At 43.9% G+C, this 16207-nt stretch overlaps 1 protein-coding gene across 1 annotated transcript in view; it reads right to left on the bottom strand.

Annotated features, from left to right (window-relative positions):
- LOC146189895 (uncharacterized) overlaps positions 1-13681 on the bottom strand; it is a 32632-nt gene extending 18951 nt beyond the window's left edge. The window contains exons 1-5 of the mRNA XM_084603343.1: positions 13446-13681; positions 9201-9429; positions 8286-8439; positions 4255-4367; positions 890-1028 (exon numbers count right to left, since the gene is read on the bottom strand). Coding sequence (XP_084459469.1) covers positions 890-1028; positions 4255-4367; positions 8286-8439; positions 9201-9429; positions 13446-13674 — 864 coding nt within the window. The 5' untranslated portion in view covers positions 13675-13681. The remainder of the gene's footprint in view (positions 1-889; positions 1029-4254; positions 4368-8285; positions 8440-9200; positions 9430-13445) is intronic.
- Between the last annotated feature and the right edge of the window lie 2526 nt (positions 13682-16207).

Below are 16207 nucleotides of genomic sequence, written 5' to 3'. Positions count from 1 at the left end.
TGGGAAAGAGTTTGAATTTGAAATCTAGAGGAAAAATAAACCAATTTTGTCAATGTCCTTCTCTTTTCTTTATAAAGGGAACCATTGCTTTCAGAGAATTAGTCGCCAACTGTTCCAGTATAAAATTAGTTCCCAGCTTACAGGAGTTCTCCGAAGGTGCAGTAGATCTTTAATATTTGTTTGGGTTGGATTCTGAGGTTTAACGTCCACCCCAAAAGCAACTCAGACTATGACAGACATCGTAATGGAAGGCTACCGATATTTTGACTCACTAGGGTTTTGAACATGCTCTGACATCACGTAGCACACGGGCGACTGGCTTTCCACGAGTACCGAAAAGCGGCCGCCGAGGCTAGGTATTAAGTGCAATCAGGGTATTAAGTGTATTAAGCGTGGATAGGTACTATCCAACTAATCACTCCATTTTTACGAACCTGCTCGCACTTGGAGCAATCCCCTTAAATAAAATTCAGGCTAATAAAGATATCATTTATAATTGTTGGTAAATTCGCTGTCGTCTTACCATCTGCAATAAAACTCTGGCTGGACCTAGTTGGTTCATTATTTTCTACAGAGCTGAAGAGCGCCTGTCCTTGTGTTTTCTGCTTCTTCTCTGTGGAATGTCTTCTGTTTGCGCTCTTCAGTTCTGTAGAAAGGCCTACCATCTACTAACTTTCCTGAGTAGCTCAGTTGGTGGGGCGACGTTTTCTTATCTACGAAGGTTCTGAAGAAAGCTGTATAGCTTTTCTTCGATGCCGTATGGCTGCGTTTCCATAGATTCTAATATGAAACGAATCCTTTATTCCAGTTATAACTTTACCGAAGGATAAGAAGTGGCTTTGTATGGCTTCAGTCATCGCGAACAAGGACTACCACAGCGCTCACTCACCAGAGTGTAGTAGTAGGCGGCCCTACCGACCCACGTGCCTACAAGAGAAGTTGGTGGCATGATGGCACAGTTTGCACGCTCATGGTCTCCGAAGGCATAATGACCACGCGCGATGAACATATCCGGGTTGAACCGGTCCCTGGAAGAAATAAGGGCTTTTAATGAGCAACGTCGTACTTCAGTTTATCAGTATTAAATGTCCGAAACTATAGAAAGTACCAAAACGATCGCTAATCACTTGACGGCTTACAGCATCATAAAAAAAAGCCGATTCTTCAAACAATGGTTATTTGGATAAATAGTAGTACAGGTTAAGAATGTTTCAGATTTTACCTTGTTAAAGTATATATGTTGCCACGATGAAGCTCATTTGCTTGCTCATAGACAGCAGATTTAGCGTCATTTTAGTTTTGTGCCAGTGAATACAGTCGCTTTGTTCGGGAGGTATTGGATCAGGATTAGCGCGAAACATTGTTTACTCGGGCCAGCACCCATCTAAACTATAATAACTATAGAAATAGCCTTTCACACTGCAAATACAGAGATGTGTATGTCAGCTCGTGGTCTAATATCAGGAATTCTAGGAAAAAGACCCGTTTTATTGGAGTAGTCTGCTTTTCTTAAGCACCGGGTTTCAGTTCTACATCTTTTTTGAAAAGTTCCAGCGTCATATTTTGACACTGTGCCTCTTACGGTGTTGAACTGCTCAAAATGCACTCTTGGATGTCTTACATTTCCGCTAACGCGTTACGTTGGGCCAGTTGGCAGGTATTTATAGCAAACCTGCGCGAAAAAAAAAACGGACACACACGCGAGAAAAAGATGGATAGCTTGTGTCATGTTGGCTTTTCCGCCGTGTCCATCTCTTTCGCGCTCGTTTGCCATCAGGTTAAAATTTTAATCGCACAAGATTGCCAGCCCTGATGGAGGCAGAGCTGATAGCACCGGCATAGGGCCATCGGAAAACCAAAACGAGGAACAGGGAACATTTATCGACAAAATCTGACGCTAAATCATCGCAGCTTAATAAAAATGAAGGAAAAAATCAAGTGCACTAGATATAAATCGTCAAGATAGCGTAGTGTGTTGTCTCATAAGGATTCAATTCTTCCAGTTTGGGCCAAAGCTAATAGCGAATGCCGAATGTCTTCGCAGATGATTTGACCTCGTACTTTCGTTGTGGTATTATAATGCGTCTTGGTTATCGGTAATACTATAAACCGGAGTAAAACGATTACAATATTTTGCCTAAAAACACATTGTTCTGACACACGTTAGCGTTCGATAAATTTTGTTACGATACGGCAAGCCGATGAAAACAGGAGGACAGAGGACAGAGAGATGGTCGATGACAGTGAGATGACATTTAATGAAAATGTTGCCGGGCCTAGCGCGAGCGCTCCTGTCCGCGCCACTGCCCGCTTTTTCTTCCCTGATGTCGTCCATAACATGACCCGGGGCCACCGAGCGATCGTCCCGATCGTGGACGAGGAAATGCACGATGTTGATGATTCTATGGCATGATGATGGGCGTGTCTAGATGCTTGAAAAAGAAGAGGAAGAATAGAATGGCTTGCTGGCACGATGATTCGCGATGAACCTTGGCAGGACACTCTCGGGCCACACGTTGCCACGACTCGATGGCGGAGGCCAAGGCACGCACCGCATGGCATAGGCAGGGGAGAATGTCTTGAAGTGTAGCGGTGTCTTGGGTCGTAGGGTCCTTGGTCGGCACATCAGGTCAGTGGGGTCACATTAGGTTATTCGGGTCTCTCCTTGTGTCTTGTGGTCATGTGTGGCGTCTTGGGTCAGTCTCTCCTTCGTCGTGTCTTGTAGTCGGGGCGGGGGGGACGGGCGGAGGAACGGCAAGGTCTTGCTGGGTCCGGCAGGCTGGGGAACCGCCATGCAGTGCCTCCTAACCTTTCGTCGATGGCGCAAGAAGTCGCAGGGCGCTGATGTTCCGGACCAGGATGGGGGGGGGGGGGGGGAGGGGGTGATGATGAAGTACCAGCACCTCCAACCAAATGTTACGATACGGCAAGCCGATGAAAACAGGAGAACAGAGGACAGAGAGATGGTCGATGACAGTGAGATGACATTTAATGACAATGTTGCCGGGCCTAGCGCGAGCGCTCCTGTCCGCGCCACTGCCCGCTTTTTCTTCCTTGATGTCGTCCGTAACAATATGTTCATGCCTGCACTCCGCTGCTTCCTTTCATACCGGTCCGCGCGCTTTGCAACGCCCACGTAATCAGTACGCAGCTTAGCTTTCAGCGCAAGAATGCAACAACAGAAAAATTCTGCGTACCGTAAGCAATATAGATATGAAGCATTTTTTCTAAATCTTCAATGTTTTCGTCGTGTTGCAAACTTTAAAAACCAGGTCTGTAATCATAAGTGCTGCGAAAATTTGTTTTCTGTAGTTCCCCCGCTTGTGATTAACATTCTAAAAATTAAAATCAAAAGATTTTTTCCTGTTCCCTGCCTTTGCGTTTGGTTTACGGCATTCGAAATGAGGCACAACACGAACAAGAAAAACTAACTTCTGGTTAGACGTTTGTCGTGTCAAGGCACAAAACGAGATAGTGCACGATACGACTCATTAGGTTGCTATAACGCCAAAAGTAGCATGAAACTGTTACCTAGGACGCTTAAGACTTCTTACGTGCTGTGAATGTAGAAGCATCAACGGCGTATCGCGAGTTCAGTTGTGAAGTTCACTGACCACACACCACGCTTATATAGTGCGCTGCGTGGCCTGCTAGGTCTGTCTCGCAGTCAGAGGGTGGCGAGTTTGAATCACGCCTTTGACTCAGTTTTAATTTAGGAGAAATCAGTCACTTAATACTAGCAAATTATTTGAGACATGCGGCGGCCATCCTTTGCTAAATTGCTTGTGACGTTTTATTAGCTTTTTTCGACGTCGGAAGTGATGTGCCAACTTGAGCATCGTTTCGTGCGAAGTCATGTGGCTGTGATGTGGCCTGTTTCCTGCACGACACCGAGTTTGGTTGTCAATGAGACATTAAATGTTTTCGCATCAAAACATTTTTTAAAGTGAAATGCAATGCTCTGAAATCTACTACTGGGGCAGCACGCGTGCGAAATTTGAAAAGGAACTAGCCAAAAACGATGTTGCCTCTACATCAGCCGCACTAGAGACCGGCAGACGTCACAGCGCATGACAGCCATCACAGGCGGGATGGATCGAGGCGCATCAAGTGAAAGTTAGTGAGGTACAGTAATGTGCTCGGAGTTCGAGTGATATCAAGCTATTAGCTCTTGTCGAAGCAGGCAGCGACTTTCAAATTGCGCCAGTGCACAATTGTGGTCTTGTCTTTTTTGCCCAAATGAATGCGGCTCACCGCAATGCTTCCTGTAGGTTCTTTCTCCAAGCCGTGCTGTACACAGCAATGCCGAGAACGACGTAGGCTGCCTTCCCCATCTCCTTCGCTTTTTCCGCTTCAGCACTCAGTGCCTAGAAAAGAAGCAATTGTTCAGTGTAAACTAATTGCACATAAAAGTAAACTGATAAGGAAGAGCGAAAGTGCTCAACATAAAATATGTATTCAGTTCATTGTATCTACCACATAAATTGATTTTTCCTGCAAAATGTTATCTAATGGCAATATCTCCACACGTCTCTAAGTTTCCAAATGCATTGGCATGCATTGGTGAAGTGTGTGTTTTGCGTGTATGCGCGTGCGCGTGTGTACGTGTGTATGTGGGGGCGCGCGTGTCTGTGTGCGTGCATGCATGCGTGTGTTTTGAGCGTGCAATTTCGAAAAAACCTAAAAATAGCGGGTTCAAAATCGAAAAAAAATGGTGTTAAACAGTATGGTGGTAAATTCGTCTAATTAGTTATCTAAGCAACTGCAAGCCACTAATTAGTTTTTTAATTGTCGTAGTTAGGTGGTTAGTCTCAAAGGGAAGTTCGAAGCCGCGAGCAAGACGCTGTCATATCAGTTCCTCAAATAAAAAAAAAAAACTCGTTCTCTAAAACACACCAGCTGCGAGCGAATCCAACAATTTTTCTGGATGAAACCAAAGCCGATCCCAAAAGACGCGCAGGAACTTCGGTCCAGGAGTTAAATCTGGTGATGGCGTGAGCAGTTTCTAAGGCTCTCAGTTCTAATTGGAAGCGGCTTTCCGCCGCGTCACGTATATTATTTTCCCATCCAGCTTGATGGATGCGAAAGGCCAATCAATGCCAAATACCTGGTAGTTATTTTTAAGAGTGGCGGAGCGAAATTAAGTGGGTGGATAGATGGACGGATAAAACTTTTTATTAAGCTCCAGAACTTTATTCAAGGGTCGTGATGGGTGGACCTTCTAGTCCGACTGTCCATTGGCCTTCAGCGCAGCTTCAGCCCTTTTCACCAGTCTTTGCTGATCTTCTTGGTCATCGCTGCACAGAATGGCCTCCCGGCTATATAGACGGGTTGAGGATTGGATCTACCTGGGGTGTGTTCTGGCTTTCCCATATCACGCGGTATGTGTCTGAAATTCAGTCGCAGTACCTACACTGAGGGTGTAGCATGGGGTATAACTGATGTACCTTTTTTGGTGTGGTGAGTGTGTTTGTATTCGCCGAAGCGTATGTTCCTCGGCTTTACTTAGTGTTTCGAAATTAGTGGATGATAGGTCACAGTAGTGCATGCACTTCGAATATGGCGCCTTTTGTAGTGAACCACGTTATCGCCCACCCCTCGTCGCTTCTGTGCAAAGCTTCATATGCGTCTCTTCAGCTCATTTTCGGTTTCAAGCGAAGAAAGACGTTGGATTGCCTTTCACTGCACGGCCATAGAAAATGTGCTTTTCTTATTTATATGAACTGATATGACACCTTCTCACGGCTCTCAGCTCCCCATCTTTGCTAACCACAAAAATCCGATAAATCAATAGTTAATGAGTGGATTCTGGCGAATAAGCCTTAAATTAGGTGGGCTTTGCTGCATATTGTGTCTGCCGCGGCAGAGATTACAGCATGTATGTATGTATGTATGTATGTATGTATGTATGTATGTATGTATGTATGTATGTATGTATGTATGTATGTATGTATGTATGTATGTATGTATGTATGTATGTATGTATGTATGTATGTATGTATGTATGTATGTATGTATGTATGTATGTATGTATGTATGTATGTATGTATGTATGTATGTATGTATGTATGTATGTATGTATGTATGTATGTATGTATGTATGTATGTATGTATGTATGTATGTATGTATGTATGTATGTATGTATGTATGTATGTATGTATGTATGTATGTATGTATGTATGTATGTATGTACGTATGTACGTACGTATGTACGTACGTATGTACGTACGTATGTATGTATGTATGTATGTATGTATGTATGTATGTATGTATGTATGTATGTATGTATGTATGTATGTATGTATGTATGTATGTATGTATGTATGTATGTATGTATGTATGTATGTATGTATGTATGTATGTATGTATGTATGTATGTATGTATGTACGTACGTACGTACGTACGTACGTACGTACGTACGTATGTATGTATGTATGTATGTATGTATGTATGTATGTATGTATGTATGTATGTATGTATGTATGTATGTATGTATGTATGTGTGTGTGTATGTATGCATGTATGTGTGTATGTATGTATGTATGTATGATTGAAACGATATAAACTTATGATAAAACATCTCTACATGCTTTTTCCTGCACACTACCCGCCAACATGAGCGGACACAACATAACTTGAAGATCAATAAAATATATGAGGAACACTTTAGGTAAAATTAGGAAAAACAGATTGGAACACCATACATTAGACAGGTGTAAATATTTGAGTTCATTGAAGTGGGAGACCCAAAATACTCTGCTTAAATCCTTTTATTATATTGCAGCCAAAATAACGGCTGTAAAAGAAGGGTGTGGTTTTCATCTAGTCTATCTATAGAGAGCACTTATCATGACCATAAAAAGATTTATTACAGATCTCCACAATAGCCTTTCTCGAGTCCTTCTGCACCGGTCTTATATTTTGAGGAGTTTCCAGTGGTGGAATTATTGTAGCTTGCAGTTTAACCATGCAAAATATCTTGGCGTGAGCGTTTTAAACAATAGTGCAATTAGCGATTAAAACCGCAACGGCTATCAGCTGTCTCCGCATAGCACAAAGACGGGTGGGGGCGCATGATGACGTCATTAACGGTACTGGTATGTTTCCTGCATGACACACTTGGTTAGAAGAAGTAAAAAACCTGCCGAAAACAAAGGCCTAGAAATGTTGTTTAGCACCATCAGATGTGGGCGAAGGCAACGATCATAAGAAATATTACCGTCCGTGACGTCATCATCGAGCTTCTCCGCTGGACTGAATTGCTGTGAGGAGAAGCTCGAGGTTTAATCATTGATTACTCTATCAGCTTGAATGCTACAGCAAAAACACTTTGCATGGATTACCTACAGCCAATGTAGATTTGAATGCTTCAATATCGCGAAATTCTCGAAAAGTGATGCAGCTGCTCTAAATGCACTATTAGAGAAAAAAAGACGATACTTTCCGTTTGGTTTCTATTAAAGAAACCAACCTTTTCCCCTTCTTTTTAAATGACTACTTGTATATATTATGTAATTTATATCCCTAACAAAATATTTCGGTACATCCGAGCCTTTCATTGTATCGAATGTTTTGTTCCATTACTGCTTTCAGAAATCTGAATCTTCCCTATAAATGTGTATTCTCAATTACATGCACGTTGTTATAGTGAATGGCTTGGTTATTCGTGGCTTTTTTTATATTAGAGGATATAGTTATACACAGGCACATACGCAACTCCGAGAAAAATTCACCGCGCAAAAGCACAGCTGGCAGTCTTCGTCTCCATCAGATTGCTTTTAGTTTTGCATTTATAAATCTATTGTAACGTTTCTAAGTTACAAATAAGCCAGGGTTAGCTCCAGTAAAACCGATTCAGACATGTGAAAGCACTGTTTGGCTAGTTTAGCATTCATTTGCCTAGTGTTTTAATATTGAGTGACTGGCACATATTTCGTCTAAGTGTTAAAGGCTTTTATTTGGTTTGATTTGTTGGGATAAAACAGGAGCCAGGTGTACACCTTCACTTACAATTAACGGCATACAGTTAGAGGTACCTATGTCGCCGGTTCGAATTCCTATTGATAACTAGCCTCCAACTTGACTAGTAGATGGATGCAAAAAGCGAAACGAAATGGGATGGATCCCCCTGAACGCTGCACAATGAATGATTTCATGACAATTTATCTATAGAATCACGTGATACTCTGTCGGACATACAAGCGCCAGACAATTTCGCTAGGCGTTGAACTCTCGGGGTAGTTCTTTTGTACTGCAAAAGGCAACACAAGAAGCGAAACCTACCTTCAGACAATCGAAAAGAGATGGCGTATCATCTATTGCGAAGTTGAAAACAGGAACATCAATGACTCCAGTGTGGTAGATGCCCTTGGTCCAGAGCACATCCGCTAAAACTTGATTTGTTCCTTGAATATCGTCCTTGAGGGCATCCCGGTACCTTTTGTGGCGAAGAAAGGGCAAAATTGTGTATTTTATGTATAATGCTAGCCTTACAACAAAGTATTGAATACCTTACAGCACCACTGATAATGGGATGTAGTATTATTGCCTTTACTTTCACAAATATGCAATAATAATTGAAAATAAAAATTTTAGCTAAAGTGTACAGAATTTCAAACTTTGAAATCACATTAGTATGAGCAGAATCTATAATTTTATCAATGCGATATGATAGGAATCAAGAGATAATTGCGAGAACACCACATGAATTACTTATATTATACGTTCATCCCGGAAATGCAACTCGATTAATTGAAGGGCGAAATCTAAATGAGGCAATCGGTGGTTTCATATTGTTATAGCAAAGCAAACCGACACTTTAAGCACCACGTATTAGCGGGTAATTGGAGACCTGCAGTTAATAAAATGCTTTATACGAGCATAGTAAATGCGTTTCGAAGAACAAGAGCGTTAACTTTTGCGAAAGAAAGTATATTTGTAAGAGGCAGGTCCCCCATCTTAATTGTATTTGGAATCATCTTTTTTCGACTATCCTTGGGAGCATCGAATCAGTGAAAATTCTGAGTATGGCGCACAGACATAACTCGAAATTTTCACGCATGCGCAACCTACAGTAGGCACACTCTACCATGTGTATTTCGTTCAGCGCTTTGTTTTAGTTGTAGCGTGCTCGACTTCTTCGTAGTTCAGGAAACAAAATAAACAGCCATAATGCAACACATCTCCATGACAGCTCACTTGGATGCGAATCCCACGCCGAACTGTGTTTGGACATAGTTAGGCACTGCGGCGAAGAAAGCCTTCAGGTTCGGCTCGAATGCGTCAGGGTCGGTGAGCCTGTTCTTTCCATCCGCGTAGGCAGAGTCGAAGAAGATGAAGTCGCAGAGCTTGTCTGCGGGAAAAACGGTGCTCTCATTTGTGGCCTGTCCGAAGGTGCAGAAAAGGGTCTCATGGCCGATTGGTTTGTCTGTGAGGAGAGGTTATATAGTCGCAACAGATCAGCAGTGATTTTGGTCGCGGCAGTTATAAAATAAATAGTGCTTACAGACTAGCATAATAATGCACAATTCTCTGAGAGACGCTGAAACGTTTATTACGCCAATATTATAATCGAAGAAATCTATAGAGGTAGCCTTTTTTGGCATTCTAGTTAGATTTAGAAGGTCTGCGGAGCACCTATAATTTACAAATACTTTTTTAAAAGTTCTGTTGCCCATCTCCTACAAGTGATTAGGGCGACGTATTCTCATGCGCCATTTTCTTGTTAACATCAAGCGCGCTTTCGATGGGGCGTGTTGGGGCTCCGTCACGAAATGCTTTCTTAATTCTTTTTTCTTGCATGCTGACTTGCGCAACCCTAAAGGTGAGAGCCGGAGCATCATTTTTGATAGCCGATATATTTGGTGCTATTCAAGCTAGCTTAAAAACTTGCGTTGCGGATAGGACTGACGGAATACCTATTGCTCGTGCATGTTTCCTGGGTTTAGCAAATATTTTTTCCTTATTTTCAACCGCCATTCCGCAACGCTTTTTCTCCAGACCTTATCCAGTCTTTAATCGTAAATTTTTCCAGTGGGTAGCTGAAGCGAAATACGTTTGGTTGCGCGACCTAATTTCAAAAGACATCTCCGCATCTCATCTCAGTAAAAAAGCAGAAAAGCGGATTTCGTTTCCCCTGTATCTCATCTATACCTTTTCGCGGTGACATCACTGACCACATGCAGCATTTTGTTGCTCGTGGTGACGTCAAAAGATATGTGACCACGTCTCGACTGACGACCAGCTTAAACGACGCTCCACATATGCTATTGCGTTGTGTTCTTGAAGCCGTCTTTTATAGAGTGCTATAGGAGGCTGCGCAGAGAAGCGCATACTGTAGTTCGCTGTTCCTCTTTATTCTTCGATTATTTGTGCTCTGTACTCTTCACATTCCCCGTATTCCGGAAGACATGGTGCCCAACCGAGCTTAAAATATTGCCGCATATCGACAGACTCCAAGAGAATGATAAGGATAAGGCATTTCAGTGAGCTACCGGTAGCACTGCAGTGTTGCAGCTTCCTTCTCTTCCAGACACCTTTGCTGGCCCTAGCATCGTTTTCTCCGTTGTATTCTTTTTGTGGCAGTATTCTTATTGAGGTAAAGACAAAGCGGGCAATGGTGCAACATGCAGGGCTCACACTTGGCCAAATAAATTGAAACCATGTCTTTTTGTTCAGTTGATGGCCAAGTACCATTTGGTGCAGGCGCCATTCTGTTCGCGAATCCGATATTTCGGCCACATTCTCGCGGTTGGCACTAAGGGGTACTGCCCCCAGCCTGCCAGATGCGAACCGATCTCAGTATGTTTCTATTTTCCCGATTCCAACTAGGGGACCCGACGACATGGGGACGAGATCATGCTGACAGCTAATCGCCACCGCCTCAATTCAGAAAAGAAAACCGCAGTGGTTGTCCATACGTGAGGATAGAGCACCAAGGCTTTGATTATGGTTGTGTTCACGGGTCTATCAGAGACTGAGATATGATGACCGGTGACTCTGGAGAATTTGCAGACTTGGGCTCATTCAATCGACTTTTTATTCTGGTTGTTGCTGTAGCCCGCCCTTAACTATATTTTCGTCAGTTCTGCTTTCCCTATTACGCGCACCCTCTCAACTATCATGATCATCATGCCCTATGACTGATTCTCGGTGTCTTTCGTGTTCCCGGTAGACAGGGTTTCTTTGTGCCCCGGGGCGTGCTATAGTGTATAGAAAGGATTTCCTTGTACCACTATGCATCTTCTGTCAGCTAATTGTCAAGTTAAAATGTGAAATAAACCCATATCACCATTCCAAAATAATTTTGTATCTCGCGTATTGAATCCCACATATATCAGCGAATAAAAACTCCCACGCGTTTCACTCTGCAACACTCGTTCTGGAACAAGCGAGAAAATAAAGATAAAGGTTTACGGTGCACTCTTCTCACGAAAGCGTCGTCAAGCTATTCTGACTGAGTGTATATTTTTTTGCTGCTTGTTCGCTCGAATGTAACTAGGCAATATAACCTAAAAGATAAAAGCGAGGCAGATGTCTAGAGTTGACGCAGGCCGTGCACCTGACCTGTTACATTTCTTCTTCAAAAGCATCGTTGTTTCTGGTGAGCTAGTGACAGCCCCTTAAAACCTGACATCGCAAGTTGCTCAATATCTTCAAAGACTCGATTCGCGCTAGAGAAAGGATACGGGGGTCGCTGGAAGTCACGTAAAAGAGAATTCATAAACTTTACCTGTGAATTAATACCAGACTTCTACTGAACACCTCCATGCAGATGCACACGCATTTGATTTTGTAGAACGTTTCATGAGCCTTTAAGCAAAACTTACTTTCCGCTGCACCTTCAGCGACTGACACTCGACATTCACCTCCCTTTAGCATGCCACAATAAACACCGTTGCGTGTACTATGACACTCGAGGTTCCAAGTGCCTCGATATTCCAGGGTGAAGGAAATAATTACCTTAAAAGAGAAACGGAAACAAAGCTTCGAAGCCGTTCTACCACTTCAAGCTGATACTCAAATAGGGTTGGGAATGTTTCATGCCGCTTTCTGTTCCGCTATGTCGAGGCGATACCAACAAGAGCGCTGTCTACGTCAAAGTGAATTTGCAGTTCGGAGTCTGCCGAGGAGGTTCAAAGCGGCATTTTATTATGCAGAATGAATAGGCGATGCTGGCAACTCAAGGCACTCGTTAGAGGTTTAGTCACAGCCCTTCTCACATTATGGAGACTATGTTCTTTAGTTTAGTCTCTCTTAGCCGTCATCACGCATCATTAACCGCAGAGTTTGCGTCACATTAGAATAAGCTTTATATGTTAGTTTCATTTGCCTTTTTGAACGCATCGTTAACTATGTACAGCATGTGCAATTCTCCATCAGATCCCTAATTACTAGCCTTATATATACGTACAAGGGTGTTACACAAGGAGACACGCCAGAACCAGTGCTCTTCACCGCTACCTTAGAAGAAATATTCAGAGAACTGCACTGGCAATAGTTCGGGATGATGTTCTACGGAGATTATTTAAGTAATCGGCGATTCGTTGTTGATACTGCCTTGCTAAATAATTTGAGCGACTGACTGCGAAATGTCAGTAATGCCTTAGGCATGTAGAGCAGACCGACAAGCCTAAATTTAATATGCAGAAGACAAACTAATGCTCGAAGGACAGAGATGGGAGCAAGTTTGCCATAAATTGCGAAGCGGTGGAAGAGGTAAGGTTATACATCTAGTCAGGACAGGTAGCGACGGCAGATCCGTGCCACGAAAGCAAAATATTTTGGGAACAAGCTTGAGTTGGAGCTTAACTGGCAAACTCTCTAGCATCATGAACGGCCGCTTACCAGTACATCTCAGGAGGAATGTATAAGAGCCATATCTTGTCGACACTCACCTATACAGAGCAGACACTTGAAGCCTGACGAAGATGTTTCAATATAAAGTTAGTACAATACAGAGCTATTGCACAGAAGATGATAGGCGTAAAGTTTAGAGGCAGGAAGCGCGCAGAGTGGGTTTGAAAACGAAAGAGAGTTACTGCCATTCTTGGCTAGATCAAGAAGCCGAAATGGGCAGCGACACAAAACGTAATGCGAAGGCAAGATAACCGATCGTCGCTAAGGATGACAGACTAGATACCAAGGGAAGGCAAGCGTAGCAGGTAGCGACAATGTTCAGTTGGCAGATGAGGTTAGGAAGTTTGCGGGATCGATCGGATGAAGCTTGCACAAGAACAAGACGGAGTTATTTGGAGTGATATGAAACAGGCCTTTGCTTTGAAGTATGATAAAGGTGACAGGAGAATTCCATTCTTGCACTTATATAGGCCGGCAAACATTCTCAGCAGCACAGTTGTTAAACAATCATATAATGACAAGTTTCTATCATCTTTATCGAAAACGTAATTGGTCGGCGTATGCAGAGTGCAGAAAGGGTCTTACGTGTTGTGATGGCCGCTGTTGGCGTGGCCGCCGGGGTAGCGATCACAGTCGTGTTTTCAATTAGAGTGGATGTGGTACTGCTATTGGAAGTGGCTGTGTTAGTGGTAGCGGAGGCAGCAGTTAAATGTGCAGGAGTGTTGTCATCTGAAGAAGGGTATTCACGCTCCCGTGGGGCCAGTTCTTCCGGGACAGTGGTGTCATCCAGTTCCGTGGTTATAGTCGCCGCCATAACATTGTCGTTACTGCCTGCCTCCCCGGGGATATTGGTTTCTGCGCAAGACGCATGTCGAAATGGAGCACTTAGGCAGAACTGTCTTATTGGGAGGTGACACTGAAGTAGAATGATAAATTTAAATATTCATTGTTTCTTTTGATGGAAGCTGACTGAAAAAAAAAATACTTTCACTCGAATGAACATAAAGGATAGGGCACATTCTGTATTTCCTGGATCATCGACAGTGCAAGCAGCATCTAGTAGAAAAATTATTTAGTTTAGTGTATCTAGCTTTGAAATGCTTTATTCACGTTCCCTAAACGTCTTTTGTGGCATTACGTAGGAGTGTGAAAAAACCCCTACATGGTTGTACATAATAGCGAAATATAAAAGCTCAAAACTATAAAGAAGCATGCACTGCTAGAAAAAAAGAACATATAACTGGGTAAAAGGTGCTTGACAAACATACTCTCGTAGACCGCAACGCTGAATTTTTTTCAAGCTAATCTTCTGCCAACACATACTACCCATGGCGCTGCATGGTTTTACACAAACACAATACACACACAAGAGAATATAAACCAAGACGTTCACACATATGATGCGCTCACATGACTCAATTACTAAAGCGTCTAAAGCACAGACTATTTGCCCTCATTAATATTCCTAGACAGCACGTCCGGTCCGAGTGTGGGAGGCAGGAATAACGTCGCATTACAGTGTCAAACCTCAACACCTCCGCTCGTTGATTAACATAGGGAGCGCATCATCTGTGTGAACGTCTTGGTTTAATTCTCTTGGGTGTGTATTGTGTTTGTGTATAACCATGCAGCGCCAGAGGTTGTCGGAGTAGTATAGCCAACTGGCTCGCTCGCAAGTACTATTACATACTACCCAACACCTACTGAGTTCCATCCACGGAACCCTAACTACAATATAATCTCCGCATAGAAAGCACTGTGGAGAGCTAGCTATATACTATACCACATGTTGTTGTCATGCCAATTAAATCGCATATTTGAGGCTCTTCCAAACTCCTCGAATAGCAGTGAGATGCTACTGTACTCAGCGATGATAGTGAGCGTCAGCAATGACTGGTTGACAGGCCCGACGAGATATCTATAACCAGTGAACTACCGTATACCAGGCGGCCCACCCACATGTTCTAACAATATCTAAACAACCCCGCCGGGGTGGCGCAGTGGTTACGGCGCTCGACTACTGTTCCCAAGGACGCGGGATCGAATCCCGGCCTCGGCGGCAGCTTTTCGATGGAGGCGAAAAGCAAGGCGTCCGTGTGCTGTGTGATGTCAGTGCACGTTAAAGAACCCCAGGTGGTCAAAATCTCCGGAGTCCTCCACTACGGCGTCTCTCATAGCCTGAGTCGCTTTGGGACGTTAAACATCACAAACCAACCAACCAATATCTAAACAAACACATTTCTTTTTAGTACAGGTGCTACTTACAATCTCTACGTTTCCCTTGCTCATGAATCCTGACTCACATGACTCAATTACTAAAGTATCTAAAGCACAGACTATTTGACCTCACTAATATTCCAAGATATAATCAGAGTGTGGGAGGCAAGAATAACGTCGCCCTACAGTGTTAAACCTCAAGACCTCCGCTCGTTGATTAACGTAGGGATCATTGGAGCATTAATCATGGCACGGTGGCGTTCGGTATACCTGAGATGATTCGCAGCAAATAATGCGAGAGGCAGTGAAAACAATACCGCTCACGCAAACAGCAGTTGTCTGCGGTCTTCATTCAAGTTGAAAGATGACGATCTAAAAACACAGCTGCACGTTGATTGCCTTTCTTGTGTCATTCTCAATGGCAATGAATGTTGTGTGTACGTAACACTCGGCTAAGATGCCTACAGCCATGAAAGCCTGGAATGTGCTTTTTTGGGCACCCTCAGTTCGAAAGGTGGCGTAATCTAATACCGGCTTCCATTGGGCGAACAGGAGCACTTTTAGCTGCACTCAAAGTGCTCTCGCGAGTTTCGGCGCCTACCAGTGGTCGAACAGGAGCAGTAGCGTTGTGTTCTATTGGCAGAGGAGGCGCACTTTTGGGGTCCCGAGAGCAGCGGACGATTCAGTGCCTTCTGTGGCGAAGCCGTTCCAAGCAGGGCCGCGCGTTCGCGCCCACTGCGGTGCGGCAGGGTATTCGTGTACGGCCGGCGAGACGCACCACGATGGGACGGTCTCGCATTGAAGGGCTCACATGTCAGGCAGTTTTTTTTTAGTGGTCATTTCTCGAGTACGATTGTCGGTGCTCCGTCGCCAGCGGCGGAGCACAGGGAGAACGGAGGAAGTCACGTGACCTTTTTGACGTCACTTCTGGTCATTCGCCCGTAGCCCGGGCAGGACGGTCGAGAAAAATGGCGGAAGGCGGCAGCGGCGAGCGGCGGCGTTCGGCCGGCGGATACAGGCAACGCGAGCGCGGGAAAAGTTTGATCACATGACGCCTGACGTCGTGTTCCGTTGGGGAGACGAGAACGCGCGTCCCCAGTGCTCTCGTGGGCTACTCGGGCTACTCGTTG

Source organism: Amblyomma maculatum, chromosome 5, assembly GCF_055883805.1.
Source record: "Amblyomma maculatum isolate TAMU_Amacu chromosome 5, ASM5588380v1, whole genome shotgun sequence".
Taxonomy (NCBI): Eukaryota; Metazoa; Arthropoda; class Arachnida; order Ixodida; family Ixodidae; genus Amblyomma; species Amblyomma maculatum.
The sequence above is the reverse complement of the archived record's forward strand: the minus strand, read 5'-3'. Positions and strand labels throughout refer to the sequence as shown.